We start from the raw sequence: 27,574 nt of genomic DNA on the forward strand, positions 1-27,574 counted from the left end.
TAGTGTTTAACAGACCTTCTTTTATTTTGAAAATACAATCTCTGTGACTGTCATATGACTAGTCACCCCCGTTATCACGTGACTTGGTCATGTCAACATGGCGTCCAGGCAAAACAAGACGTATGCTGCTGGAGGTTTTACAAAGGTTTTAAATGTGTTAGCAGTGGTGTCCAGTTTGGGTTTTAGCTGTGTTTCTGTTCGAGCTGAAATACGAACCGCGGTCATTGACAAGCAAACCGGCCAGCTGGCTGTCGTTGAGGGACATCGAGACGATTTTGTGGCTTGGGCAAATTTCACTGATGACATTAAAACCTCAGGGTGAGTTTTCATTTTGCGTCTTCAAACTAGTTCGATAACCTCTTTAGCTTAGGGCTTTTGTAATAGAATGCAGATTGTTTGTTATATAGCCTACAGCTAATGGATAATGTACCTAGATATGTTAAACGGATAAGGTCAGGGCTGCAAAGATATTTTTCATTGTCTTTAATCAATCAATCAATCAATCAATCCATTTTGTGTTATATAATATAACGGAATGGTTTGCCCAACGTAAACTCTTCAGTTCCTTGTTTTATCTGATTTAAACTAACGTACAGTATAGTCGAACATCCCACTTTTGAAGCTTTAACCAGCAAAGGTTTGTCATTTTTGCTCGATAAATGAGCTATACCAATTTAATTAGCTCACTATCAAAATTGTTACCGATTTCTTTTGTATGACTTATTACGCAATCCACTAGTCGTTTCAGCTACAAATTCTAGTAACATTTTTATTTTGCGCTTTTACACGTAGCCTAAAAAAAAAGGATGTCGGAATTGAAACACATGACAGAGAGGTCACGATGGACTTATAGACTTCTGTGCAAATTAAGAATAGCCTAGTAGTAAAACCCAGTAAATGTAAGAATTGGTTAAATAAAAAAAAGACAGAGGAAAAATAAGCAAATCTGATCAGCTGAAAATGGATACTCTTAAAACAAGAAGAAATACTGGTACTGATACTACATGTCTGGTTTAACAAAGAGGAAGGTTTATAGTAAGTTTATAAATGACCTGAATAGTTGTTGATACAGCCTAAGTAGGCCTTCTATTGTCTCACCTACAGTGCATGCAATTATTCATTATATAGTTTAGTTTGAGCACCCAGACATACATGCCTTTGAGCCTGGACATGGATAATATGTTTCATCTTTTTTGTTTATTCACACTCTTTTCAGCTGGTCTTTCTTGGAGATCACTACCAGCAGTCGGTACAATGACAGCATCCAGTCGTATGCTGCCGGTGCAGTGGAGGCTGCAGTCACATCTCAGGTCAGCTTCATTCTGCGGGACTGTTTGTGTTTTCTGCAGTCAGAATGTTTTATTCACCTACTATACATTTGACTGAATCTAAAGACTGGCTCTATGTTTGTTTTAGCTCATCTATAAGCACTGGATGAACACTCTAATGAATTACTGTGGGCCCTTCTCTTCTGAATCTGGTTATTGCGAGCGCCTTAAGGCTTTCATCACAACCAATCTGCAGTGGGTTCAGGAGCAAATAGAAAAGCAGCCTAGTTCACCCTACTGGTACCAGGTAATGAGCGTTTGTTGAATAAAAAAGAAAAAAAATCCCTTGCATGGATACAAAAATAAGACGGTTCACAATCTGTTTTTGCTTTTCAGGTGCATCTGGCACTGCTGCAGCTGAAAGGTCTGGAGGACAGCTTCAATGATGAACTGTCATTTCCAATAGGCTCGTTCTCCCTAAACCCACTCGGCTTCCTGTTAGTTTTCTCCATGTTGTAGTTATTGTTTTTATTAGACAGGTTTCTTTAGTTTTTAAGATCGTAAACTTTGTTTCTTGCTGTTGTCTCCACTGTTACTTTGTTCAACCAGACTTTTCCAAATGGGCGGGGATCTGGAGGACTTGGAATCGGCTCTCAACAAATCCGACCAAATTCGACCGCTTGGATCTGGCTCCTGTTCTGCTCTCATCAAGCTGCTGCCAAACAATAAGGAGCTGCTGGTTTCACATGACACCTGGAACACCTACCAGTCCATGCTGCGCATCATGAAGAAATACATGTTTGCCTTTAGAGTTTCTCCTTTAGGTAGATTACTGATGCAGTTGTGTCTTCTGTTCATCATTGCTCCTGAGTCCCTCATCATTTACATTATAGGACTAATTCAACATTTTGGGAAATGTGCATTTGCCTTTTTAGATGAAAAGATTAATAACACTCACATTTCTGTACAGTAAATTTTTAAGGTTACAGCTAGCAGCTAATTAGCTTAGCTTAGCACAAAGAAAAGAAAACAGGGAAACGGCTAGCCTGGCTCTGTGCAAGAAAATCTTGACCTCTGTGGATCTCAGCTGGTTACCTGGCAAGCTGAAGGTGACAACAAGATTCCAGGCAATAGTCACATGAAATTGCAATTTACGTTTTTGTAAGGATTAAGCCGATGCGATACAAAGTGTTAATTAGTGAGCTTCAGAGTTGTCACTGTTGGACATAGCCAGGCTAGCTGTTTTCCCTTGTCTCCAGTCTTAATGCTAAGCTAAGCTAAATGGCTACTGGCTCTAGCCTCCTATTTAAAGCCTCCTTTTAAAAAAACATCTTTTGTGTTCAAGTTTGAAGCCCCAGTATTGGTCTGTTAATGTTCTCTATGACGCAAAGACATTTTAGTCTAACTTTTATGTGCTTGATTTCTTTTCTTCAGGAGAGGATCTTCTTCCTGGAGGAACTCAGGCGTTCTCTTCTTACCCTGGATCGATCTTCTCTGGAGATGACTTTTATATCCTAAGTAGTGGCTTGGTGAGAACTCTTTCTCTACCTGCACTTGGAGTATTTAAATGTGTTGTTAATATCTTATACTTTTGGTGACAAATTGAGAAATGCTAAATTGACTTTCTGTCATATGTCTCAAGGTTACCTTAGAAACTACGATTGGCAACAGTAACCCTGCTCTCTGGAAGTTTGTTCAGCCTCAAGGAACTGTCATGGAGTGGTTGAGGAACATTGTGGCTAATCGACTGGCTGCTACAGGCAAGGAGTGGGCCGAGATATTCAGCAAGTACAACAGTGGAACGTGAGTTTAACACAACAGTAAAAAAAAAACCTGGCTCTCGTGACTTTTTAACCAACATTATCACCTCTTTGCCCTAATGAAATCCTGGCTGTGTTGTCTGCTGCTCTTTGCTCTGTGTTCAAAATTCCAATTGATGACAGATTAGATACGATGTGTGCTTGTTTAGACTGCTATGTGGATCAATATGAGTAAAAGAAACAAAAAAAGGCCATTCATAATCAGGAGTTGCATGAGAAGTCTGTTGGGTTGTACAGTTGTAACAGAGTCACCAGGCGTCTTTGGTGTGAAATGCTGAATCACTTATTTTATCAATTACTTGGATATACATTAAATAAACAGCAGTGAACAATAGTAGGATACAGGTTGTATGCTCAGTTGGGACTGTGTTTGGACTTTGTGTGTATGTGTGTGTTTTGTAGGTATAACAACCAGTGGATGATTGTGGACTATAAGCACTTTACTCCAGGGAAGACTGACATTAAAGATGAGCTCTTTGTTGTACTGGAGCAAATTCCGTAAGTCTTTGCACCAGATCCTCAATCAAAACACAAGATTTTTTTCAGTATTTATATTTATGGCTTCTAAACTTATCACTGAAAATAATTTTTTTAATATTCTTTTCAATGCTGCAGGGGACTAGTTGTTTACAATGATAAAACTCAGGAACTGCTGGAGAAAGGGTACTGGGCAAGTTACAACATACCGTAAGTATCCAGTTTGAAAGGTTTATGGTAACGTATACTATAAATTACATTTGTTGTAATTCTGTTTTATGTAAATTTGTAGGTATTACCCGGACATATTCAATGCCAGTGGCTGCAATGAGCTGGTTGAGAAGTTCGGCTCGTGGTTCTCTCTGGATCAGAATCCTCGGGCTCAGATATTTAGGAGAAACCAGACAGCTGTCACAGATGTGGACTCAATGGTCCGCCTTATGAGGTACAAACAAACATTAACGTTCAATTTTACTATTTTATAGGCTAATATCTAAAACTTCATTTTATTAATGAGATACAGTGTCTCTCCTCAGGTATAACAACTTTAAGGAAGACCCACTGTCAAAGTGTGAAGGCTGTAATCCACCTGCGAATGGAGAGAATGCTATCTCAGCCCGTTCAGACCTGAACCCGGCTAATGGAACATATCCGTTTGGCGCCTTAAGGCAGAGGTCACATGGAGGAACAGACATGAAGGTTTTGATTCTTCTCCTTTAATTTCTTCCTATCACCCACCTCTCACCCCTAATTATGTTCTGTGTTTGCCTCAAATGAAACTGACTGTAGCACATTAAAGAGATGTTTGCTAAATCTGGTGCATTGTCTGTGTTCCTGTGCAGTTGACCTCCTTTGAGATGTTTCGTGACTATGGTATGCTGGCAGTAAACGGACCGACATGGGACCAGGTGCCACCCTTCCAGTGGAGCACCTCCCCTTTCAAAGACCTGATACACATGGGCCACCCTGATACTTGGGCATTCAAGCCTATAAAAGTCATCTGGACTGCTTAGTTGTTATTATGCTGTGTAAACAAGCGGAATGATCAATGTCAATACTGCTAGCTGTTTGAAGTTTTGACAAAGGGAAATTATTTTTGTGCGTGATTCAGTGTGACATGACTTTTATGAACAAAATAGTCATGTTATTGATTCTCAGGAGAGTGGCAATAATATTCAGGAAGTATAGCAGTTTTACAGTAACACACGATTTGCAATTAAAGGCTTTGAACGTGAGGCAATATAAACAACTTCACAGCCATGCTATTGTAAAGTGGAAGCTTCTTCTACATTAGATTATATCTGATTTCGTGATGTGTTTGCTCAATGTGTGAAACTGTAAATTCCATTTGTTTCAATACAGATGGCTTTTTGAGTTATCGGAGCTGTTTCCACAGGACTACACCTTTCCCTATGTACAACTATTGATACGAATTTGTCACTGTAAATGCAAATGTCTTGATCATGAGAGAATAATTCTGATATGATGCATTGTATGATTTCAAATATTTTCAAAATAAAATGGGCAGATTGTTGCCTTTTTCAAATGAAAATCTTTTTTTTCCCCAGTCTGCGCCTGTGGTTCTGTTAAAATTATGTAAGAAATCTAAAATAATAAACTTTAAATTTAGCCAAGTGCCAGTTTCTAAACTGTGATGAGAATTGAGTCACAGCCCAAGCATATTGTTGCAATAACACCATAAACGTAATATAAGAAATATTAAAAAAAATGACGTGACTTATAAAAATTTTTTAAATTGTCTGGTACATCCATGAAAAGAACCAGCTTTTCAGTCACGTGATCCTCGTCACGGTCGCCGTCATGGCTACGTACCTATATCTTTAACTGTCTATGCTATCTATGAATGCACTCGCTGTCGTGAGAGCATGGATACCTAATACGTAAGAGAAGTCGGTTGTGATGCTAACATTGCGCTTTAACGTAACTTTAAACATCTTAAATGTCGAAACCCGGTTCACTTACCGTCAAGAAACTCTGTCATTTACCAAAACTGGCGACGTGATCAAAGAAGACTCAAATTCAATGTAAGTTATCATTCGTTAGCACGTTAGTTAGCAACATTACATTACATTGACAGCTAACCTTGCTGAAACTTGCAAACTGCACTTTGCTTTCAATGGAGCTGGTTGGCTGGAGACGTGTAACTTGTCATCCATATGGTTGACATTTCTTTAATTGTGTAAGGTCAAGATAACTGACTAATGTATGTTATCTGTCGTCAGGGTCCAAAGTTAGCACCATTTACCAGCCAAATGGTGGTACAATATAAAAGTGGCTGATATATCTATAAAGTCATAAGGCATTTGTCAACAAAAAGCAGCATCAGTTTGTTTATTGTTAAGAATTTCACTATGCTGAAAAGAGGTACATGCACCTAAATACATATCGGAATGATAGTCATGTGGGGATTGTTAAATCCTGAATGAAAAATGATCTGTGTCTTAATGAAACCTCTTTCTTTAGACGACGCTGAAGTTGGCTTCCGATTGGCAGTTAAGGGGAAATTTAAGGGAAACTTGTAGATCACATTGGACCAGGTCCAGATCCAAAACCACTGTACCTTGACTTGTCAAATCTGGACAAAATTTTCCCAGAGAGGCTAAATATTCTTAAAAACACCTTTTCAGATTTATGAAAATCCTATTCTATTTGTGAAAATGCAATAAAGGGAGATTTTGCTCTTTTATTTTTTTTCAATTGTAGACCACATTGAACCAGGTCCAGGTCTCTTCAGTAAAATGCAATAAAGGACTAATTCACTTATTCTAATGTGGCGTAGGTGGTCTACATATGAAACAGTAAAATCTCCCTTTATTGCATTTTCAGATTTGACAAGTCTAGGTACAGTGGGTTTGGATCTAGACCTGTTGACTACAAGTTTCCCTTAAATTTCCCCTTAACTGCAGAATTTGAAGCTGCAAATGTATAAACATTACATGTACAAACACGTGTTGACCCTGTTCCAACAATGGACCAAAGTTCATGAAACAGACCCAGTAGCTCTATCAAAGTGCCTGCATGTGGATAAAAAGCTGTGAAAAACAACTGATTTCTTTTTACAGCTTTGCCCTGGTGTATGTGGAGCCCAATGATGGGTTTCTGGCAGCCGGTGACCAACCTTAGAGATTATGTATCCCAAAATCCTCCAGGGGTTACATTCTTCCTGTGTCTGTTGACTTTGGCTATCTCCTTTATCTGCCTCAGATCTTACAGCTACACTCACACTCTGCCTAACCCTGACACAGCAAAGGTAAAGACTAACTTGATTCAATTAATTTTGGAAAATGAAAGTTGTTTGATGTTCTACAGTACAATCTGTTCAGTCTTTTTAAGAGGGCAAGTTCATGTATGCAAATAAAACATAATGTTGTGCATGCTGTTTTTGCTGCTGTGCAAATCATACGCTTTTTCTTCTTTTAAGGACTGGAACCATCTGCTGTCCTCCTTATCGAAGTTCCAGCTGTGTGTGAAAGCCAATGCAAGTACATCTGAGCTTGTCTCGCCAGTCCCCTCTCCTCTGATGGATAGAAACATTTCAGTTGACTCTACAAAGACTCCTTCTCTCACCATGTTGCGTCTCAAGGTCCCTCTGGCTGTGACTTCCAACTCAAACAGGGGCTTGCCAAAATACTTTGGTTTACAGACTGCCTTGAGAGCCAGTCAATTACATCTTGGAGGTTGGTATTGCAGTGCATTGGTTTTGTTGTAAAATGAAGTAGTGTGTAATCTTAAATTCTCACCCATGATCATTTGTTTTACTCCCCAGGCAATGAGATTGTTAATCTGACTTTAGAGGTTTTGTCCGGAAATGATACCTACACCTGCCTCACCATTAATGCCCAAACACACCTCCTGCCCATGAGCCTGTAAGTTCATTCACACTCTAAGGTGTGGGTTTTCGAAACTTCCTTAATTTAAATTACCAACTACTTAGGTACATAAACAGACTGTCTGTCAACTCACTGACTTTTTTTCATGCATATATTGTGTACTTTTAATGAAGACTTCCTCCAGAGTGCCCTGCATCTGAGAACAACATTTCACCCATCCATGTGGAAGCGAGCAACCAGCTGCCTACAGCATCACAAACCTGCTACAGTCTACGCTCCAAGAACGACCCTACACTCACAGTCATGTTAACACAGGTACAGCGTGTCCCACATGAACAACACAACTTGCTCAGTTGTAATACAGGTACCGTCTTGTCAACCTGTTAGTCATTCTCTACTTTTATTCTTCAGGTGGAGCAGAGTGTGGCGGAGCAACATCTGTTGGAAGTCAGTGTGTGTCTGCTAGGAGTTTGTTTGATACTCTGCGTAGCTGCTAGTCTGACACAGCCAACCCTACGCCGCTACCATTGGAATGGACTGGATCTACAAAATGTAAGAATCATATCTTATATTACCTTAGCACTTTGTTATTGTATCTCTGAAAATGGTTATGATTATTCATTTTGATTGAACTTCTAGGTAGCTAAGTCTAATCTAGATGACTTGGTGTCTACACATACTGTCTTAACCTAACTGTACTGTTTTACTTTATTTGCAGGAACCCTTGATGGACACCTAAACATTTTTATCTGCTGCTGCTTTCTAAACAAATCAATTGGTTTTGGAGAGAGAGGAGTGATACCACTATTTTAAAGGGGTATCCCACCAATTTGATAAAAGAAACCGTTTTTCATGTCATGGGGAGTTCTGAATAGTTCGTGAAAACTGTTGTATAATGTCTTCAGTAGCTCTGGAGGGAGCTTGTTTATGGAATGACTCCTGGTAGTTATCTTCGCTTGGGATTGGAGAATATTGAAGATATTATTTAGCATCCAGCGTAGTGAAGATATTTAATCTTCTGCTGCATTCATTCTGAACTTTTTTAATCAGTCTCCTACAAGTTTCCCAACTTTATGAAAATAAATACTTAACCAGTGGAGCGTCCCTGTTATAGGGGACTGATGTATTATGATTACCAAGTGAGTAACAGTGTTGGGATAGAGAAGAGTATATTTTTAATAGGAACAACTTTTTAGCTGGTAATGCCTACACTGATGACTGGTAACACATTCACTGTACAGTCTTTTATATGCAGTGCGTGCCATGTTTACTTCAGTTCCTACATTTCCCAGAATTACTCTCAATAACTTGTGGAAAAGGAACAATAACGTGTTGGATTCACCAGAATGAGATTTATTTGAGTATTTTTCCAGTCAAAAAGCTAAATCTAATTTTTTTTTTTTTTTCTAAATTGGTTAAGTCATTTTTGTAATGATGTATTCCTATCATCCTACCACCTGATGTTTTTTCTTTCTAAATGTTAATGGACCAAAGTTGTTTGTATTCTAAGCTAGTCTGTTTGTTTTAAACTCAAATGTACATATCTGACACTGAAAGCTCATTGAATCCAGATGCCAGAGCTACAGTTCCACAAGTATTCTTGCATCCGCCTTCATTGTGGTATATCAATAGACTAAAAAAATACCATTTTAGCAAAGAGGTTATAATAGTAGGAAGTAACCTCTTACTATTGTAAACCTTGGTTTTAGCCTGGAGTTGGGCTTTTGGGGGACCATCTTAGGGAGGAGACACAGCTAAACCAGTATCTTTTGGAAGTGGTTTAAGGCCCTTCCACTTTGGCTACTCTTATTTAGAGCCGGAAGCTACATCCAGTATTTAGTATTTTTTTTACAGTCTATGGTTATATTACTTGCAGAGTAGTAGAAATTTTAAAAAGGGAATGTTGAAGGAACACTCAAACGTCTCCTCTTAATTGAATTAATCAACAACAGATATTGTTGAAATGATAAAAAGAAAAGGAATGTAACATCTTCTGCTCTGATAAAAGCCATTTGTATTAGTTGTTTAATAACAAGTTAGCAGGACACCAAATCGAAAATCGAAATTATTAGTGTTATGAACTGCCATTCATACTCTGAGTAAATGAGTTTCCAGGAGCTCAGACACGGATGACTTTGGTCAAGAAGGCATCCTGTTTTCAAACACTATTTTCCTAGTTTTTGCAAGAATGAAACCTTAATCGTGAAAAATAAAAATACTAGGTTTCCATTGTGAATTTGACTGTTATTGCGAATATGACTGAAGTTAAGGAACTTTCATCAAATGTCTTTTTTTTAATTAAATTTTTAAGGGAACGCAATTAATATAACCCTTTAGGTTTGACCTAATGCACACACGGTTATCTAAATTACAACAAACTTAAAAACGTGACAAACTTGACGACAATACCAATCATTAAGGTTTTTGTTTATTTTATCTTATCTTACATCGGTTTTCCTTGGCACCCAGGACCACCAATGGAAGACGGCAATCAAGTTCATGGCTTTACTTTTTCTTTAGAAAGACCAGAATTATTCAAATATACCATCTACTTTACATTACAATTTAGCATTTCCAAACAATTGATTATTGGAATTTTATTTGTTTTGTTTAAAGGTATTAGTGTCAATGGTTTAGTTCAGTATGCATTATGCCTGGTTCATCATTGGTGTGAAGAAATAAACAAAAGAAAGGTCCCAGGGCCAACATTGTCTATATTTTAAATTCTCATCATTTGACTAACACGATAAACACATTTTTCACAATAAACAAATGATCTCCTTTAAGTCAGTTTTTTCAATGTATGAAATTACATAATACAATTCATTGTATGGCTGATTTACTGATGTACCGGACCTTGTCTACGTAGCAGGATTTCCGCTCCAATCATCGTTAGGAATCTTTACAGAATGCTTGCCTATTGGTTGAGAATAGAAAAGTATAGGCGGGATTTCTGCAGACCACAGGAAGGGAATCAAGTACGTCGAAGTGATTGGATTCTTCGCGGCCTGGCAGAGTGTTTTATGTTAGGGAAAAGGAAACGTAACATTACAAAGTATGTATTCTTCAATGGAAGGAATATTAGCTACACTAGCGTGAAGACTGCAAAGTCATATTAAACGGTCTGCGAAGTCGGTGAAAAGAAGCTACTCGTTAGGGCTACATGTTTCCACAGTGTGAAGCTAGCTAGCTACGGTTATCCGCTAGCTAATGTTAATTTACCTTATGTTAGCTTAACATAGCTAGCTTAACATAGCTAGCTAATGTTAACTTATCTAGCTAGCTACCGAATGTTAGCTTAACATTAAACGTGCATAACGTTTGAAACGTTTATATCATATGATATTCACTAAACTTTATTTGGTCTTACTTCACAGCGACCTATCTTGACCCATAAATGACTTCTGCATGAATAACGTTACAGAAACGTGAATGTCTTCATAGCTAACACTGCCCAAAGGCGGTCTTTGCTCTTTGCCATAACATTGTTATTCCCAAGTAACGTAAGGCCTCCCACGTGGTACCTCTCACATGGGGCTGGTTTTCATAAAAGTGTGGGTGTTAACTTGTTGTGAAGTGTCCATATTAACTGCTGTCAGATCATGTGCATGGTGTCAATTATTGGAGTAAGGCACCTTGTAACGTTAACGTTTTTTAAACATACACAAGACATATGATAGTTTTCTTTCCTCTTCAGGATGAAAGCTCTGGAATAGAGCTCTGTTTGAAAGAAGATAAACAGGAGACCAGGAAGGAAACAGAGAATAATAGTGCGTGGCTATGGCCTACTCCAGCTACAGCAACCTGAGCAGGGCTCAGCTTACCTTTGAATACCTGCACACAAATTCGTAAGTACCGGCATGCTGGTAATTAATAGCCTATGTGCTTATGAACTTGGTACTAAACATTATGACAGTGAATATTCCAGACCACCAACTAGACATACAACATATACCAGATTATCAATGTGAATATTTTTCTAAGGCCCAAAGATGGCTAAAAACGTTACAACAGATTAACACCTCAACTACACTGTAACTCTATAAATATCCCCTACACCAACCAATGTTACTTGACTAGATGAGGTTAAATCCTGTTAAACCTGATCATCCGTTTATAGAAGAACAGAATATTCTCCCATTTCCTCATTTCAGTTTGCACTCAATACGACTTTGCCTGCCATCAAAATAGTTTTCTGAAGTCTGCATGCATTTGCAACCCGGCACATATATTAAAGTTATGTAACTTGGAAACATTTACCATATTATTAACAATAACAGATGCACAGAAAATATATTTAGCCATTTATGATTTTTTTTTTATATACCCACCTTTTCTAGATGTCCAATTTATATTTAATTATTAAAAGAAATCCAGATCATCAGTAGCTTCAGGTACATCTTCATTTCCAGAGCTGATGTCATCAAAAGCCTCAAATATTGGTATCAGAGTGCATTCAAGTTTGTGTGCTCTCTACCTGGTAGGGTTGTGTGTTCACCAGAGCATTTTTTTTCCTGATGCCACCCAATATTTTGAAGTCTTGGCAACAGGAGAGACACGTATTTACATTATGCTACAAACACTAGCAGTGTGATGAGGCACTAAGTGTCTATTCTGCACTAAGCGCTGCACTTTGGTGTTTTTTTGTCTGATCGCCCAGAGTTGAGAAATTTTCAACTTTGGGTAAAAAGCTGCGCATGTCACTGTAATTTTTTTCTGACCCATCGAATCACAGTGGAGGAGGGGCTGGACAAAAATCCCGAAGACTAACTGTCACATTGTCCTGTACAAGTGCCAAACAACATCAACAATGGAGGAGAAATTAATACTGATGGCTACATAGACTGAAGGGTCTGTCTCTCTCTTATTGTGATTCAGTCTTACCTTAATCTCAAGCAGGGGCCAGAGCAAGTAATCTTCCTTATGTCGACATTTTTACTTCAGTGGAAATGCTGGGCCTTTTCAGAAGACTGCCTGGTGTTTCCAACTGGGAAAAAAAACTTTAGTGGAAACAGGGCCTTATGAATAAAGCACCAGAAATGGTCCAACCAATAAGAATTTGAATAGGCAGTTGACCAACCGACCAAAATGTGCCAGCCTTAGAGATGGACTCATGTAATAGTGCCAATTGAAAATTTGTCTGACAAACTAAATTCATTAAACAGCAGTCATGGTTGGTCTGAAGAAAACGGGGACTTATGGATGAAGTGGTTTACCACATTCCCTGCCATGGATTTAAAAGGCAGTTGCATAGCAGAAGTAAAGATGGGACAAATGTTCCGTATCTCGTCATTGCTACAACAAGTAGACCTAAACAGATTCTTGTAATGTAGCTTGACTGAATAACCTAGACCATGCTTGAAATGTTTTGGTGCACCTGTCAACACATTTAGAATCAGAATCAGAAATACTTTATTGATCCTTGAAGGGAAATTCTGTGTTGCAGTTAAGCACAAATAATAGAAATATCAAGTAGAAATATAAATAAAGAAATATAAGGAGTGTGGGTATGTACAATATTTACATAGCTAAAGGAATGTTATGATACAGTATTTACATAGTTAAGGAGTTGTAATGGTGAACAGTAGAATTATTAATAATAGTAATAATAATGGTAGCAGTAGAGTATTGCACACATTTCAAGCCAGTGTTATTGCACAAAACAGTTATTCTTGTCCAGTTTCAATCTCACTAAGTGTCTCTGTATCAGACACTAAGAGGGAGGAGTTAGAAAGTTTGATGGCCACAGGCAGGAATGACTTCCTGTGGTGTATTTTGGGAGTATGAGTCTTTCACTGAAAGTGCTCCTGTGATTGAGCAGCAAGTCATGGAGTGGGTGCAACACACAGATAATATCACTTTCTGGGCTCAATACCAAAGCCACTGCTCAGGGATTATGCACAGATCCAGGAAGGGTTGAACTACAAGAACTAAAACAGTTGTGCTTGTTGTTAATGGATATTAAAAATAGCAGGTGGACTTGTGGTGGGCATTTGTCAATACATTTGACACTTGATGGAGTAAAGGGTCAACCAAGAGAACTAAACGCCAAACATATCGTTTTGCATTGTGGCCAAAAAGTTCGATTTTGGTTTCATCTGACCAGAGCACCTTCTTCCACATGTTTGGTGTGTCTCCCAGGTGGCTTGTGGCAAACTTTAGACGAGACTTTTTATGGATATCTTTGAGAAATGGCTTTCTTCTTGCCACTCTTCCATGAAGGCCAGATTTGTGCAGTGTACGACTGATTGTTGTCCTATGGACAGACTCTCCAACCTCAGCTGTAGTTCTCTGCAGTTCTTCCAGAGTGATCATGGCTGCATCTCTGATCAGTCTTCTCCTTGTCTGAGCTGAAAGTTTACAGGGACGGCCAGGTCTTGGTAGATTTTCAGTGGTCTGATACTCCTTCCATTTCAAAATGATCGCTTGCACAGTGCTCCTTGGGATGTTTAAAGCTTGGGAAATTTTTTTGTATCCAAATCCGGCTTTAAACTTCTCCACAACAGTATTACGGACCTGCCTGGTGTGTTCCTTGGTCTTCATGATGCTCTCTGCGCTGTCAACAGAACCCTGAGACTATCACAGAGCAGGTGCATTTATACGGAGACTTGATCAGACACAGGTGGATTCTGTATATCACCATCAGTCATTTAGGACAACATTGGATCATTCAGAGATCCTCGCTGAACTTCTGGAGTGAGTTTGCTGCACTGAAAGTAAAGGGGCCGAATAATTTTGCACGCACCACTTTTCAGTTTTTTTATTTGCTAAAAAAGTTTAAAATATCCAATAGATTTCGTTCCAATTCACAATTGTGTCCCACTTGTTGGTGATTCTTCACAAAAAATAAATTTTTTATATCTTTATCTTTGAAGCCTGAAATGTGTCAAAAGGTTGAAAAGTTTATGGGGGCCGAATACTTTCGCAAGGCACTGTACATGATTCTGATAAATGAGTGTTTAAAAAATAAAATAAAAGCGGATGAGTGGTGTTGTTGCATAGTTTGTCCACCAGAGGGCATTCTACAACGACCCTGTTGGCAACACTTGTTATTGTGTTTTAGTTCAAAGGACTTTAGGTTTCATATCTTAAGTTTGAATTTTTATACATTTTATTTATCAGAACTTTAATATATTTTGATGTTCCTCTGTTCTGTTGTCACAAAACAAATTATATTATTTTAGTGAGAACTCAAATAACTACAAATAACTGTTAGGGAAATCTGTTTATGTTTTGTTACGCGTTTCTGTAATTATTTCTTTTTAAATATCTTGGCCAATGAATATCGGAATTTTAAATAACCAAATATAAGCATATTGGCCTTAAAAATCGGTTGGGTTCTATTACAAAGTCAGCCTATTATCAACTTAAGAATATATCAAAAGTTAAAGGACTTATGTCTCAGCAAGACTTGACTACTGTAACGGGGTCTTTACAGGTCTCCCTAAAAAAATCAATCCGACAGCTGCAGCTGATTCAGAACGCTGCTACTGCTCGAGTCCTCGCTAAAATCAAGAAAATGGGTCACATCACTCCAGTTCTGAAGTCTTTACACTGGCTTTCTGTGCCTCAAATAATTGATTTCAAAATTCTTTTGCAGGTTTATAAATCATTGAACAGTGTAGGGCCAAAATACATTTCTGATCTTCTACTACACTATGAACCACCCAGACCGCTCAGGTTGTCAGGGACAGGTCTGCTTTCTGTCCCCAGAGTCAGAACTAAACAGGGTGAAGCAGCGTTCAGTTTGTATGCTCCGCATATCTGGAACAAACTCCCAAAAAAACTGCAGGTCGGCCGCAGCTCTCAGTTCTTTGAAATCAAGGCTGAAGACCTTTCTTTTTGATGTTGCCTTTCTTTAAATAATTGTTCATTTCTACTACCTAAAAGTACTTTCTAAAAGGCTCTAGGTACCATTTGAATAAGGACTCAAACATATGTCACGTGTTATGATTGTGTATTTTCAAGAAGATGTAAGAATGAGTTAGACTGGGTAAACCTCGCTCACTCTGTTGATTAGATTTCACCCAGCATCTCGGTCTGGAAACCTACACGTTTAATTCTCCTGCCTCCGTTCACAATTTTGAGGGAACCAATCACAAACTGGCTTATCTACCTGCCGCTCTCTTGGCGGGTTTAACACGATGGGAATAAAGAAGCAACCGAGTAGCTTCTTGTTTCCTTTCAACGTAGTGGCGGCCACCTTAGCGCAGCCAAGCGCATCAACCCGTTGATGTTGCTGACGCTTTTACGTCACCCGGATCGTTGGTCTGATTGGTTGAAGGACTACCCAATTGCGTACAGAGTCATTTGAACGCCTCTTGTGCAGAGAAAAAACAGAACAGACTCCCCCGACCAACTCTCAATCTCAAATCTATTGAGCTTGGCTTGGTCTGGTGATAGCCAGACTAAGAATGAGTGATTTACAGTGAATACATTAATACATTGTTAAATGACAATCCTGTGTTCTGTTTGTATTAATGCATATCTCTCAATAGACTTGAGGAAATACAGGTTGTGTAATTGAATAACAATCTTAACGCACAATATTAATGTGGAGATCCAATCCCGGCAACACGTATCTCCTATACTTTTTCATACCAGCTTGCCCTGTTAACTCAAAGTTATATCAGTCATTACATTTAAGTACAGTATATTGAATTCATTAAAATGAGTGGTCTGTTTTCAGGACAACCCACGAGTTCCTATTTGGAGCCTTGGCAGAGCTTGTGGACAATTCAAGGTACTGATTTGCAACACAGCATGTCATTGTTGCCAGATGATCCAAGCTGGAAAACGTTATCATTGGCCTGTTATCTTTGTTGGATTAAGTATGAAGTCTCACAGTTTGTTTATTTCTTTTACAGAGATGCCAATGCCACACGTATAGATATCTACACAGGTACACCTTAGAACAATCCTCAGTTTCACACACTTAAGTCATTGACTTCTAACATGTCTTTTTCACCTTCTTGCTTTGCTGATAGAAAAAAAGCCAGAGCTGCGGGGCGGCTACACGCTCTGTTTTCTGGATGATGGTATTGGCATGGATCCTCGTAAGTGCTAATTTAATAAGTCCCTTAAAGCTATTTTATGATTAAAAGTGCTTTGTAGTTGGTTCATTGTTTTTTTTGTTGATAATATGTATTTTGTTTTTTTTACTAGATGAGGCAACTCATGTGATTCAGTTTGGAAAGTCTAACAAGCGGTCCCCAGAGTCCACTCAGATTGGCCAGTATGGAAACGGCCTGAAATCGTAAGACCTTTTCCTAATTTGTGTGTGATTCTAACATTGTGCATTTAGTAAACCGTTTGAAATATTTCACATATTAAAATGTGTTTGTTTTCACAGCGGCTCTATGCGTATTGGGAAAGACTTCATCTTGTTCACAAAAAAAGGCGATACGCTGACTTGCCTTTTCCTGTCACGGACATTCCACGAAGAGGAGGGACTAGATGAGGTCAGAGTCAACCATTAAATAGAGGTTTTTATTGTTATTAGGGATGTGAACAAGTAAATTTATTGATTGTTATATCTAATTGATAGTTTTGAAGTGCAGGTGGAAGTTCGAGATCTGCTTCATCAAGTTCCCTTTTTCTGTTTAGATTTTTTGAATAGTTAACAGCAACGTATTGTAAATGCACACAAGAAAGTGGTATAAATGCTACACATCCTATGTAAACATTAGCTGAGAGGCCCCTGACTCAGCTGCATGCTGCTGGAAGATGCGCAGAGAGAACCCTGTTTCAACTATGTGAACATCAATCAATGACAATGTGACATGTCCCAAAGTCAAGCTTAGTGTGTTATGTGCACTGTGTAGTTCTGCACACACAGAAGTCCAGTTCAGTAAGAAGTCATATCTCTGTGTATTGTGGAGAAAATGCTGTTGTATATAATTACACCCACAGTATGAGGATTGAGTGATTTATTTCTAAACAAGATCAATGAGATAAAGAAAATTGCAATCAGTGGGTTTTATTTATATGATGATATTTCTTTATCATATCTGTAAGACTTTATTGTAATATAAAAATTGTTCATTGTCATGTGTTCATTTATTTTCTTTGCCACGCAGCCATTTAGGCAATATAAAACTAGATTTCTTAATCATGCATGTACTTAGTCTGTAAACAGGTACATTGCATATTTATGAATTAGGTTGCTGCTGATGACTCATTGGGCTACCCATTTTAATAATTTTTTACTTGAAGCTTTTCAAACATTTCGATCCGCTCTCTTCAGGTGATAGTGCCCCTTCCCTCCTGGGATCTAAAGACTAAGGAACCGTTGACCTCTGACCCGGAGAAGTACGCCATAGAGACGGAGCTGATCTTCAAATACTCACCTTTTAAAAGTGAACGGCAGTTGATGGAGCAGTTCAACAAAATAGAAAGTAGCAGTGGCAAGTATATGACATTTGTCTCCATGTGAAGAGATTCATTTTGTGATGTCCATTAAAAGTTAACTTAAAGTCCACTTAAAGTAAAACAAATATAATAAATCACTATAATCAGCATTCTCAGGAGACATTGTATTTAAAGTGTCTCTGTGGATAAAGGTATTTCTTTGTCAATACATTTTTTATTTAATAATTTTGTTTTTCTATAAGTATGTTTTTTGGGGGACTGACAAGATTGACATTGATTGCAATGCTTACTTTTGTGTTTCTTGTTTAAAGGCACTCTTGTGATCATCTATAATCTGAAGCTGATGGATAACAGAGAACCAGAACTGGATGTAGAGACAGATCACCAGGACATACTGATGGCTGGGACACCTGTTGAAGGAGTGTGAGTGACTCTATTAAACCATTTACCATGGGATTACTAATTCATGCTGAAATATATAATATAATATAATTATATTTTGTAAATTAACTTCATTTTATGTTGATTGTATTGATCAGAAATTTTGTCTATGTTGATGCCCTTCCCTCTTTCACAGGAAGCCAGAGAAGAGGTCCTTCAGAGCGTACGCAGCTGTTTTGTACATTGACCCACGCATGAGGATTTTTATCCAGGGACATAAAGTCAGGACCAAGAGACTGTCCTGTTGTTTATATAAACCAAGGTAATATGATAACTAATTTATACAGTGTCTGTAAATACTGCAGTCCGGTGACAAAACTTGGCACTCTTTTTTTGTTAATAGGGTTTATAAATACACATCGACTCGTTTCAAAACTCGTGCTGAGCAAGAAGTGAAGAAAGCAGACCACCTTGCTAAAATTGGTGAGTCAGTGGTGAAATTTGCTGTTTTTATTTACATTATGCTGTCCTGTTGTGATGCCTTCACGCTCATTGGGTAACAATTTGGTTATTTATTTCAGCGGAAGAAAAAGCCCGAGAGGCAGAGAGTAAGCAGATGGCTTTGGAGGCCAGATTAGGAGACGACCTGTCAAAAGATTCACGGGTAATTATATTTTGGTTAATTTGTCTAATGCAAATATGCTTTTGTCTCTGTAAACAAGCTTTTAATCTAAAACAGGCACATCATTTTTTGTCTAAAAACTGGATAACGATTTGAAACCTCTGTCTTAATCTAAGGTTGTTTTAGTGTCTCTACTGATGTCTCCGTCTGCCCTCTCTTCCTTTAGGCAATTCTGAGAAAGGTTCAAGATTCAGCCATGATGCTTCGACGTGATTGTGACATGAAGAAAAGGATTCTCGAAGCCAAACAGAAGTACTATAGACAACGTTGTAAAACGTTATTTCTACTATTTATAGATTTACAAACAGTTAATAGGAGGATTTATGATGGCCAAAATGATTGCTGTGTAAAGTGTATATATACATTTGTCAAGATGTTTGTTTTTTGCATGGAAATAATATAGAATAGTATCTTGAAAAGATAACCCAACACTTGGTTTTTGCTGGGTATTTTGGTCTATTTACCGTCAGTCTCCAACACTTTCTTGTTCCTCAGAGCATTAAAGGAGCCCAAGGAGTTGAATTTTATATTCGGAGTGAACATTGAACAGAGGGACCTGGATGGGATGTTTGTGTACAACTGTTCTCGTCTCATCAAGATGTATGAGAAAACAGGGCCCCAGCTGGAGGGAGGCATGTGAGTAACATGCAACCAGTGATTGAAAAGTGACCTACTTGATTGATTAAGAGAAATATTTTTAGAGGTGTGTGATTTTTGTTTTATTTTCTATTTTTTTTTTTATTTTATGTGATTTTTGTGTTTTAGGGCATGTGGAGGTGTGGTTGGAGTAGTTGATGTCCCATATTTAATTCTAGAGCCTACTCACAACAAACAGGACTTTGCAGATGCTAAGGAGTATCGACATTTACTCAAATCCATGGGGGAACATTTAGCTCAGTACTGGAAGGACACTAACATTGGTGAGTTTCTCTAAACTGCCAGATTTCCATTTGTCGCCAACACTTTACCTGCACAGTTCAAATAAAATTTTTATATTTTATTTTTATTAAATAACTTCTTGCTGTATGAAATGCTGAGTGTCTGTGTGTGTTATGCAGCTCAGAAAGGCATCGTGAAGTTCTGGGATGAGTTTGGGTATCTGTCCGCCAGCTGGTCTGCACCTCCATCATCAGAGCCGAGATACAAGCGACGCCGCGGCATGGAGATACCACTTACTATTCAGTGTGGTAAGTTACCGATCCATACTCACATAAAACATTAATACTGGATCTCGACAAACTAACTTATTGTCAGAATCGTACACTAATGCTAATTCTGGGATTTATTTTCAGATAAATGTTTAAAATGGAGAACGCTGCCATTCCAGATGGATGCTGTGGACAAACGCTACCCAGACAGCTGGGTGTGTCTCATGAACCCTGACAGCACCCAGGACCGGTACAGATAAAATGTTGTTTTATAGTATATGGTTTTATGGTCTTTAAGTTGCAATTCACACTAAAGTTTAAAATTATATATTTAACATATGTACTGCATGCCAAATTGTGATGCTGCATCACAATGTTGCTGTTTTCTGTTCAGTGTAGTAGTGTTCCTACATGCTATACATAGTGTGTATTTTATGTTTAGGTGTGATGCTACTGAACAGAAACAGAATTTGCCATGTGGTGTTCTGAAGAAAGACAAGCAGACAGCTGAAGACAAACGGAAAGAGCTGGAAGAGAAAATCAAACAGCAGCAGGACAAACTAGAGGCCTTGCAGGTACCTCATCTTTCTCTCTCTGTCACTCTGTTTTATTTACATCAGGACATCAATCATTGTTTTTTTTTCTCTCATTAGAAAACCAGCACTGTAAAATCTGCAGCAGATTTAAAGAAGCTGCCGCTGGACGTCAGCATGAAACCAACAGAGAGTTCCTCTCAGGTACAAACTCCCCCTACTGTGCTGCTAGAAACATGAGCAGTAACTTCATTGCAGGTGTATAAATGTAGCTGAAAATAAGCTTGAACTGATTTGCTGCTTTTTTATGTCCCCACACCAAAATAGTTTCCTGTTTTTATTTTCTTTAATAGTGGAAATTATCTCCATGTAAAAGACACAACTCACAATATGCTGCCATTTACTGAACGTTAAGTAAAATTGAATCACAGCTGATTTATAGATTTTTACAAATAAGAACGAAATCATAATTAATTTAATTTAACCAGTAACTTGCTTGACAAAATTTTTATTGCGTTGTGAATGCCATTCAATATAGTGAAGTAGTGCCGTACTTGATGGCCAACGTCTGGTTTGTTCATAATGACTTAATGACAAATGAAGCACACAGTAGCTCATTAAGGCCCCAATCAGACAGACAAAGTTAAAATCATAGGGGGAAAAACACCTGCTGTCATTTACTTTACAGCAAAATAATGGTTGGCAGAGGACAAGTGATTTGAAAGTTGCCTAGCAAGAATAACAAAAACATCTGGTCTGATCGGGGGAACTTCAACAAGAAAGGCCGTGGCCCCTGCAAGCCCCCCCCCCCCCGTCTGATTGCGGCCTAACACTGCTGTTGTTAATCTTGTTTTTCATTTGTTATCTCACTGATATGTTTGTTTGTTGTGTGTTTCACATGTTGTTGCTTCAGGCAACTAGGTCTTCTGAAAGGTCCGTAACACGGCCCCGATCCCCACCGCTCCCAGCTCACTTAAAAAGCCCCCCTCCATCTCGTGCAGCTTCTTTGCGCCCCACCCGAACTCCTGCCCCTCCGCCACCACCACCATCCAAAGTTGAACCGTCTAAGTCCAGAGGTGCAGCAAAGCCTCCTCCACCTGCAACAAAGCCTGTATCCAAAGCTACTGCCAAAACACCCCCATCCAACCGCAACTCACGGGTAAGTTATAGGGTTTAGGTGATACTCCATCAATGGTACCAATGGAAAGTTTTGTAGTTGTAGTAGTAGTAGTACATGTGTCTGCAGAGTAGTGTGTAACAATGATATCTGTCTCCTTACCTAGTCACCTGCCAAAGCATCATCAGCCAAACCAGCAGCTGCTGGACAACGGAAGAGAATCATAGAGCAGGAGGCCAGTGAGGAGGAAGAGGAGGAGGAGGAGGAGGAAGAAGAGGGGGAAGAAGAGGTGGAGGACGACAACAGTGAAGAAGACAGTGAAGAAGAAGAACCTCAGATAAAGAAGTCCAAGATGGCCGCAGCAGCTGGTAATCGTGGGAAAGTGATAGAGAAGGCCTCACCTACCAAACGTGCCAAGTTGGACGAGGTAAACACAACACAACAAAATTCACGAGCTAGAGTAAACTCTCCTTTGCATCTCGTCAGAGAGATGGTATCTCAAATGCTTAATTTTACAACTTATGAGTATATCAATACTATAAAACCTACACATGTATAGAATAAAATGACAGCATTGTCTGCCTAAACCATTCAAGCGTTCACCGTAATCAGCCCGTGTGTGTCAGTTGTGTGCTGCTGTCTCTTTCTGCTGCTTGTTGCTTTTTCTCCTTACTACCACTTGTCTCTCACAAGGAATTCACTTCTAGAATGTGAGTAAATGAAAAGGATAAAGAGATCGGGAGGAGACAAAAATTAGGAGAATTTGGGCAGTTATTTGTTTACAGTACCAGAAAAGATTTCCTCCATTACAGTGTCTGTAACACAAACTTAAATCCAAAAGCTAATCGGGAATAAAGTTTACTCTTTTTTTCTTTTCCCCCTTCTTTTGTTTTAAGGCTTTAGATTATTTTAGGCCTTTATTTGATAGGACAGCTTAGACATGAAAGGGGGAGCAGGGGGAATGACATGCAGCAAAGGGCCGCAGGTCGGAATCGAAGGCAAGGAACACAGCGAGGACCGCCCCCAGGTTACAACTCTACTTATCAGAAACTAAACTGCAGCAAGTACTGCTTAGTTAGCTTCCTACAGCATTTATAGCTGACAAGATAGTGATGCTGAAATTAGGTTTATATAGTGAAGAAAAGGTAAACAGGTCAGAGGTAAAACTGCAAGGTAGGGCACAGAGCATAGTGCAGGCACTTCAGAGGCAAAGGGCGGGGCAGGTAGACGTCAATATTGCTGCCGGCCATAGTCTTAAAAGGTCCGCGGACACAAGGTTGGCTGCAATTTTGTTCGATCTCCCCATAGGAAAATAATGGAAGTGTAGGTGGTTTAATTAGATAACTAAATCTCCAATCAGAGCCCCTTTGCTCTTGACCTTACAGGTTAACGCCCAGAAGAAAGGAGTTCCTACTCTTATACGGCAGACACCAACGACACCACTCTCTATCCCTAAACCTATTTCCATGCAAGAGCATGGGGGTAAAGCAAAGGTAGCTCCGTCCCTCTCTTGACCACCCTACAATAAAGCTGGGCTGTCTCTCAAAACCTTAACCAATCATGACAAATTAACCTTTCATCTGATCTGGGTGTATTGTCAGGTTGTCTTTCTTTCTTCTAACAATCCTCTCTTGAAACTGAAGTTGCCGCATTCTTTTAACAATCAAGCATGACATTCTGATCCAATGCCTGAGATCACACTTTCACTTCTTTCATTAACAGGGATGCAAATCATTTCTTAACATTTTTCTGTCTTTTCAGTAAACAATATTTCACTCACTGCAGTGGTAGTTACGATGTTGTTTTTGCAGGCACCTGAGAAGCACCAACAGGATGAACCAGAGATTGACACTAAAAATGCTCAGAAAGGTGAGATGTTAGACTGCTCTACAATAAAGGCCCTGACACATCAAGTACATTGTCTGCCGTCTGTCTAAGTTAGGCCAAGTTATTCGCTGTCTTCCTGGCAGAGGGACCATAGGCTCTGTGTTGCCGCTGCTGATTCGGGTAAATGTATTTAGTGGTTGGTATCATAGCAACATTTCTATCTGGCTTTCCTTTTTCAAAGACTAATAGAGAACCGGCGCCTGCTGGCATGAAGAGTTATTTCCTGTCACGCAGGCTCAGAATGTACATGGTGGTTGGTAGGGATGAGCGAGTACAGCATTATCTGTATCTGTATCTGTATCTATTACCACATGAATTATCTGTATCCGGATCCGTACTCGGACTGGGCGGGGCCTAAACCGGAAGTGGTCAGATTTAACCCGGAAGTGGGTCGGGTTCTCTTGAAATGTGCGGGGCTTTAACCGGTATGTTATTTAAGCATGCAATTGATATGAGTTGATCAAAAATTTTTATATTTATTGCTGATTTGAAAACTATTTACATGACAGCATTGAGCTTCAGATCAATGGTGTTGTCATGGTAACAAACAAACTATATACAGAACGTTTTGCAACAATGAATACAACACATGCGGTTGCAATTATGAAGTTAAATGTAATGAACAAGAGTTTTCATACTCAATATAACTTTATTTTTTTAACTTTTTATTTTTTTATGATCAGTGTGATTTGTTTTTATTTTTTTGGTTCTTTTTTATTTTTTATTTCCACACCAGGTGTGTGTGTGTGTGTGTGTGTGTGTGTGTGTGTGTGTGTGTGTGTGTGTGTGTGTGTGTGTGGTGTGTGTGTGTGTGTGTGTGTGTGTGTGTGTGTGTGGTGTGTGTGTGTGTGTGTGTGTGTGTGTGTGTGTTGTGTGTGTGTGTGTGTGGTGTGTGTGTGTGTGTGTGTGGTGTGTGGTGTGTGTGTGTGTGTGTGAGAGTAAGAAAGAGACACAGAGAGAGGAGGCGGGGGGCAGCTGACAGTTTAAAAAAAAAAAAAATCTCCAATGGCAGAGACGCAACGGGAGTTGCATTTAAACCAAGCAGCACGTCTGAAACCCATGTTCACCAGAAATCTACTGGTTACTATGTAAAGACTACAAACCCCACGTTCACCAGAAATCTACTGGTTACTATGTAAGGACTATAAACCGAAGTTAAAAACAAACCTAAAGCTGAAGAAACCCTAAACGTTAACGGAACAGATCCGCAGACCCGACTGCCTGCCTGACGGAGCGGGAGCGAGCGAGAGAGAGAAAGAGAGGGAGAGAGGGAGCGCATTTCTCCATGTTCTCTGTGTGTGTGTGTGTGATTGATCCGAGCGGGTTTGTAGGCGGGGGGGGGGGGGGGGCGCTGTGACTGTCACAGAACGCTGCGCGGCCAGTTGAGGAGTTTTATTCAATCCGAGCACGGATATTGACTCATATTACTCGGATAATACTTGTACTCGGCAAAAGTGCTTTATCCGTACCGGATACTCGTTTCAGCCGGATACTCGGATCACCCCTAGTGGTTGGCATGAGGCGACTCCACAGCCACCTTTCGTCGCCACTTGGTCTTAGCCGTCTGCTTGGTGTTTCAGGGCCTAAACATGTATCACACATTCAACTGGAAAACAAAAGCTCAAATAGAATATTTTCTACCTATGTATTTGTTTTCTACAGATAAGGGTCTGCTGGTTGAAGTACGTGTCAACAAGGAGTGGTACACCGGCAAAGTCATTGCTGTGGAGGCGAATAAAAAGAGCGTGCGCTGGAAAGTGAAGTTTGACTATGTACCTAGATCCACCCCTAAAGACAGATGGTAAGATATTGTCTGTGTTGCTGTGCATATTCAGGGCACATTTTGTTGACTTTGCCAGATAATTATTATCCTATGTTTGTGTGCTTTGTGAAGGGTGTTCAAGGGTAGTGATGATGTCCGGTTGATGCGGCCGCCATCTCCAATCTCACAGACACCTGACACCCAACAGGAGACCGAGAAGGGCCCTGCACCCATGGAGCCCGACACTACTCAACCAGGAACCAGTCGGGAGGTGACCGATAGTCTGGTCACCATGTTGAGGTGAGCTGTTTACAGTGAGCTGGTGTTTCCAGTCACTGTGTTAATTGTGACAGACAGGGCACGTAGGTTTTATAGTCCGGTGTGTGTTCATTGGGTAGTTTGTATTTCCAGGACAATGCTGCGTTACTTCTTCCCTCCTGCTTTTCGGATCCCAAAGGACGATGTTAACAGCATGACAGCTGAGGAGTTGGTGTCCTTTCCTTTGGTGAGATAGATAATACGTGGTTTAACAGATTAATCCTTAGGCTAGAATAAACTTTTTTTATTACTATTACATTGAAAGCAAAAAAAGTTTACATTGAAAGCAATAAAATGATTAGAGAATGCGGAACTCTGTCTGGGAGTGTGTTGACTTCTTACTATTGTTTTCTTGCCCAGAGTATTGAGTGCTTGTGTTTTTCCTTTATTTTTTTGTGTTATTCCTCTATTTAGAAAGAGTATTTCCAGCAGTACGAATCAGGTCTCCAGTCGTTGTGTAACTCTTACCAGAGCAGGGCTGACGCCAGGGCCAAAGCTGTGGAAGAGAAGAGCAACAGCAACGAGGTCAAACTGAAGGAAGCAGACGAGAAACTACAGAAACTACGAACAAACATTGTAGCACTCCTGCAAAAAGTTCAAGAGGTGAGACTGCTGTCTGGTCTAAGAAACAGGACCTATTCAAATAATCTAAAAAAATATACCACTCCCCCTTAGTCGTCTATCAATTCAAATCTTTGATATATCTTTTTATTTATTTATTTTTTAAATACAGGATATTGACATAAACACAGATGACGAGCTTGACGCCTACATAGAGGACCTCCTTACCAAGGGTGATTAAAGAAGACATAAACAGGCTGGCAGTTTTCACTCCAGCCATTATTTGCAGACCACTCTCCCAAGGACTCATGCTCATGTGCAGAAGTGGGCAGAAAGGGCCGTTAAATCAGATTGCCACAGGTTTGATCTATGGTTTGGGCCGTTCCAGCGTTCAGTCAGCACCAGTGCAGTGTTTTTGTTCGGGCAGGTTTTCTGGTGTTTCTACATTGTTGGGTAGGCTGTGGTTCTCTCCTTAGTCCTTTTTATATACCTGCTCATATATGTTAATCTATGTTTAAGCCATCCTATCCTGATTAACCATTGAAATAATTTGTGTAGGTTTAATACATTTATGCTCCCTTTTATATACTGTAGTCGGGTTATGCTGTGACATACTGCAGACTTTATTTGTTCCTCCTTTTGGTCCATCATCAGGTGAGAATTGGACACACCAAGTGACCGGGCTGTGCTCTGCATGTCCTTAAACGATCACTTTTATTTTTGTACACTAAACACATGAGTGTTGCCCATTACCTTCCTCCATGCTGGTCTAATGAGCAAACAGGTTCATATTTTACATTTGGGTGGTGTGCCACACCCAAAAACAAGAACAACTTACTGGGTTTTATCAGTATGATTATTCCCTTATATCCCTCCACATTTAAGCTACAACTGTTGTGTTTATTTTTGGAAGAAAAAAAAAGCTCATTTAAATGAAAAAGTTGTGTGTTCATAATTATTCAGAGCCTGTGTCCTTCCTTTTCAACATATTTTTAACATGTCATGGAAATGTTTTAGTAATCGGTGCATGCTTTCAGTCTTTTTGTTCCTGGAACAAAGGATTCTGTATTTTTGACAAATCTTTACTTAGAACAATAAAACAGGTTCAGAAACACCTTTTTGATAAATGCATGTCTGTTATTTTGATACACCATGTCTGTAAATGCAAAATAAAATATTGGTTGTGGGAAATTGACATTTACAATTATATTTCAGGTAGTCCTCAGTAAAAGTACAAATCATAATTATGAGTTTATGTAAATACAACTCTTGAAGGGACACTTCACAAAACGATTTAAAATCTCAGTAAAATTAGTTTTTAGTGAGAGATTATAAATCCGCACAGTTTGGTGCTCAGGACATTGAAAAATGTATTTTATAAAAACTGTTTACAGTGTT

At 39.2% G+C, this 27,574-nt stretch overlaps 3 protein-coding genes across 4 annotated transcripts; all 3 read left to right on the plus strand.

Annotated features, from left to right (window-relative positions):
- Nucleotides 1-56: 56 nt before the first annotated feature.
- plbd2 (phospholipase B domain containing 2) lies at nt 57-5,098 on the plus strand. Its single transcript, XM_032517232.1, has 12 exons — nt 57-318; nt 1,217-1,310; nt 1,417-1,575; nt 1,665-1,765; nt 1,878-2,092; nt 2,703-2,797; nt 2,911-3,071; nt 3,491-3,586; nt 3,704-3,775; nt 3,858-4,010; nt 4,102-4,264; nt 4,408-5,098. Exons 1-12 carry the CDS (start codon nt 98-100, stop codon nt 4,576-4,578), a joined length of 1,701 nt encoding a protein of 566 aa, XP_032373123.1. The 5' UTR covers nt 57-97; the 3' UTR covers nt 4,579-5,098.
- Nucleotides 5,099-5,376: 278 nt separating this feature from the next.
- On the plus strand, nt 5,377-9,050 carry zgc:158398 (transmembrane protein 248). The gene is made up of 7 exons (XM_032517236.1): nt 5,377-5,610; nt 6,649-6,836; nt 7,008-7,263; nt 7,353-7,452; nt 7,590-7,731; nt 7,828-7,968; nt 8,135-9,050. Exons 2-7 carry the CDS (start codon nt 6,663-6,665, stop codon nt 8,153-8,155), a joined length of 834 nt encoding a protein of 277 aa, XP_032373127.1. The 5' UTR covers nt 5,377-5,610; nt 6,649-6,662; the 3' UTR covers nt 8,156-9,050.
- Nucleotides 9,051-10,265: 1,215 nt separating this feature from the next.
- Nucleotides 10,266-27,291, plus strand: morc2 (MORC family CW-type zinc finger 2). 2 transcript variants are annotated; one of them, XM_032517225.1, is made up of 28 exons: nt 10,266-10,471; nt 11,114-11,264; nt 16,106-16,159; nt 16,284-16,318; nt 16,404-16,472; nt 16,582-16,672; nt 16,769-16,877; nt 17,663-17,822; nt 18,099-18,210; nt 18,365-18,490; nt 18,572-18,651; nt 18,750-18,832; nt 19,017-19,102; nt 19,346-19,486; nt 19,616-19,770; nt 19,909-20,037; nt 20,143-20,248; nt 20,441-20,573; nt 20,652-20,735; nt 21,445-21,690; nt 21,815-22,075; nt 23,034-23,141; nt 23,460-23,517; nt 25,198-25,336; nt 25,430-25,597; nt 25,709-25,802; nt 26,030-26,218; nt 26,349-27,291. In XM_032517225.1, exons 2-28 carry the CDS (start codon nt 11,197-11,199, stop codon nt 26,415-26,417), a joined length of 3,153 nt encoding a protein of 1,050 aa, XP_032373116.1. In that variant the 5' UTR covers nt 10,266-10,471; nt 11,114-11,196; the 3' UTR covers nt 26,418-27,291. The 2 variants fall into 2 exon arrangements, with proteins under 2 accessions (XP_032373116.1, XP_032373117.1); XM_032517226.1 differs by lacking the exon at nt 23,034-23,141.
- The last annotated feature ends 283 nt before the right edge of the window (nt 27,292-27,574 follow it).

Source organism: Etheostoma spectabile, chromosome 5 (genome assembly GCF_008692095.1).
Source record: "Etheostoma spectabile isolate EspeVRDwgs_2016 chromosome 5, UIUC_Espe_1.0, whole genome shotgun sequence".
NCBI classification, from domain to species: Eukaryota; Metazoa; Chordata; class Actinopteri; order Perciformes; family Percidae; genus Etheostoma; species Etheostoma spectabile.